This window comes from Nanorana parkeri, unplaced genomic scaffold (genome assembly GCF_000935625.1).
Source record: "Nanorana parkeri isolate BGI_ZX_2015 unplaced genomic scaffold, ASM93562v1 scaffold411, whole genome shotgun sequence".
In the NCBI taxonomy this organism is placed as follows: domain Eukaryota; kingdom Metazoa; phylum Chordata; class Amphibia; order Anura; family Dicroglossidae; genus Nanorana; species Nanorana parkeri.
Genome location: NW_017306679.1, coordinates 860,555 through 862,934, shown reverse-complemented (window position 1 = coordinate 862,934; position 2,380 = coordinate 860,555). Strand labels below are relative to the sequence as shown.

Genomic DNA, 2,380 nt, shown 5'->3' with positions numbered 1-2,380 from the left:
ATAGTACTATATATTAAATCTTTTAAAGGGAACCTGTCACAGCAGCAATCTAAATCAGCACTGCAAAATCATTGTTTTTGCTGCTAACTCTATAGTAGGATACCATATAGAGTCAAGAGGTCTCTATAACTTTATTAATGACCAGTCACAGATTGCATGTATTATTTCATCATAACATTTATATGAAAACTGACAAACATGGTAAAAACATGTTACTTTAATTACTGAACTGAGGCATAGCCAAATGCTTTTTTCATATCCCATTTAAAAGTTTTGAGTTATTGGTCTTAAGTTATGTGGTGCATAAATATGAAAGCAGAGGTTTGGCATTCTCATTTATATTCTGAAGTCTAGAGCTGACCAAAAATAAGTTCATACCTCCATTCTCACGAATAAACAGAACAATATAAAACCTAGCAGCCAAGAAAGAGATTACCTCTGAATGATCATTACAATGTGTTTGTCACTCCTTCAGCCTGAAACAAATGAATTACAAATGGGCAGCAGTAATCTGTTTTATGGAGAAGGCCTACAGTGAATACTAGTAGTGGCTGATCTAATGGCATGAGCTCATTCCAAACTATAGAAAAAAAAAAGAAAACTCCAGCCTTCAGAAACTTTTTTTTTATGCTGAGAAAGGAAACTTGAATCTTTGCCAGAAACTGCAAGAAAGGTCACTAAAACCAGTCTGACCAAATAAGCTTAAAATGTTTTCAAATTCAACATATAAAAATGTTGCAAAAACAAATGTATTGAATAACATTGTACATCACATTAACCCTTCAAGTCCTGCAGCAAAGAGCTTCACAGTTAGGAAGCTGTGCAGTTAAATCACTGACAGAGTAAAGTACTACAAACTGATGTAAAATTATACATCTGCTAACATTTGTAAAGGTTGCTGGGGATTGAAAAAAAAAAAGAAAAAGAGAATTAAATGACTACTGTTAACTCTTTCACTATCCCAAACTGGCACCTTGCATTTACATCAAATACTAAGTATGCATTGTTTGCAGTGATAATAACTAGCAGTAAAAAAAAAAAAAGTTATCAATTATGAATATAAATGTATATTTTCTATTTAAAAATTTAGCGCTGAAACATAATATTAAAAAAGAAATCAACCTCTTGATGCAATTTATCTGTATACCTGTACTAGTATGTGCCTCAGAACAGGTGCAATTCATTGCATTGTAATATTCAAGCATAGTAAGTACAAAACATTATTTAGTACAATCCAAATATATAAATATGCAAATGAATACATGCTGCATACAACAATAAGAGTCTATTGAATAGTATCACTATTAAAGTAGACTACACTAGACATTCAAAATTAGCATTTATTTGCAGCTGCTCTGTACAAGAACAGTTACAAAGCATATACAAAAAATGCACATTCAGCATTTTTCAAATGACAGCCAGGCAGGAAAAAGTCTACTTCAAGCATTCATAGAAATAAAAGAGACACAAGTCAATGTTTCAAGGCATTTAAAAAAATACATTTTTAGAAGAAAAAAAAAAGAAAATAAGAAATGAGTTACCTTTAAGATATCACAAAAGTAGCACTTAAATAATTGTGTTGAGAGACAGTTGTTTTTTTCCATGGCTTCTTTAAGTACAGGGTCTGCAAATGAGATTGTTAGCTGAGATAACAAGAAAAAAAAAAAGGAAATCCACAGAGATATTCAGAGCTATGTCACATTTGAAATTGAGGACTTTACTCCATTGCGTAGGATCTGCTCTGATTTTAGCAGTGACAGTCAGATTTAGCAAACAGAAGAAGGATTTAAAGAAAATCCTCACATTTATCTACATTTACACAGACACTGTAGACAGGAAACAGCTGGGAGAACAGTTGTTTTCACTCTCTCCCTCTTCTGGCAAGTTTTTGAGCTTTGAGCGAGGACTTTTTTTTTTTATCATACCTTAGCATTTCAGGACCGGATCACAAAGTATATTTATTTTTACTTGCACATTAGTGACACAGTAAAAAAAAAAAAACAACCCAAAAATAAAAGGCATGGAAATGAGCCTGTTGGTTTGTCTCCTGCCTGCTCTCTCACATCTTTTTCTTATGAAGCTTGCATGATGTAGGTAGGATTCAGCAAGCAATCAATACAATCTGTTTGACGTACACAGTGATAAAAGTTCAGGAGGAAAATATGACTTAAAATGGATTTTTATTGCAATCTGCAACACGATCTGGTAGCCATTTTATGGAAATGACAGATGTTTCCCCCCCTCTATTTTTCTAAACATAACTGTAATAGGTTGCCATGTGAAATCACATTACTTGCCATGGGAAGCATATGAATTTTCCAAGAAACAGTAAATGTCTGACAAACACTGAAACCTAAATTGTATATAAAACAACAATAAC

The 2,380-nt window shown here is 32.7% G+C and overlaps 1 protein-coding gene across 1 annotated transcript in view; it reads right to left on the bottom strand.

The window, feature by feature from the left end:
- The window catches only part of IGF1 (insulin like growth factor 1), an 86,369-nt gene extending 84,502 nt beyond the window's left edge, over nucleotides 1-1,867 (bottom strand). The window contains exon 1 of the mRNA XM_018559675.1: nucleotides 1,542-1,867. Within this exon, the coding sequence (XP_018415177.1) occupies nucleotides 1,542-1,604 (63 nt within the window). The 5' untranslated portion in view covers nucleotides 1,605-1,867. The remainder of the gene's footprint in view (nucleotides 1-1,541) is intronic.
- Nucleotides 1,868-2,380: the final 513 nt, after the last annotated feature.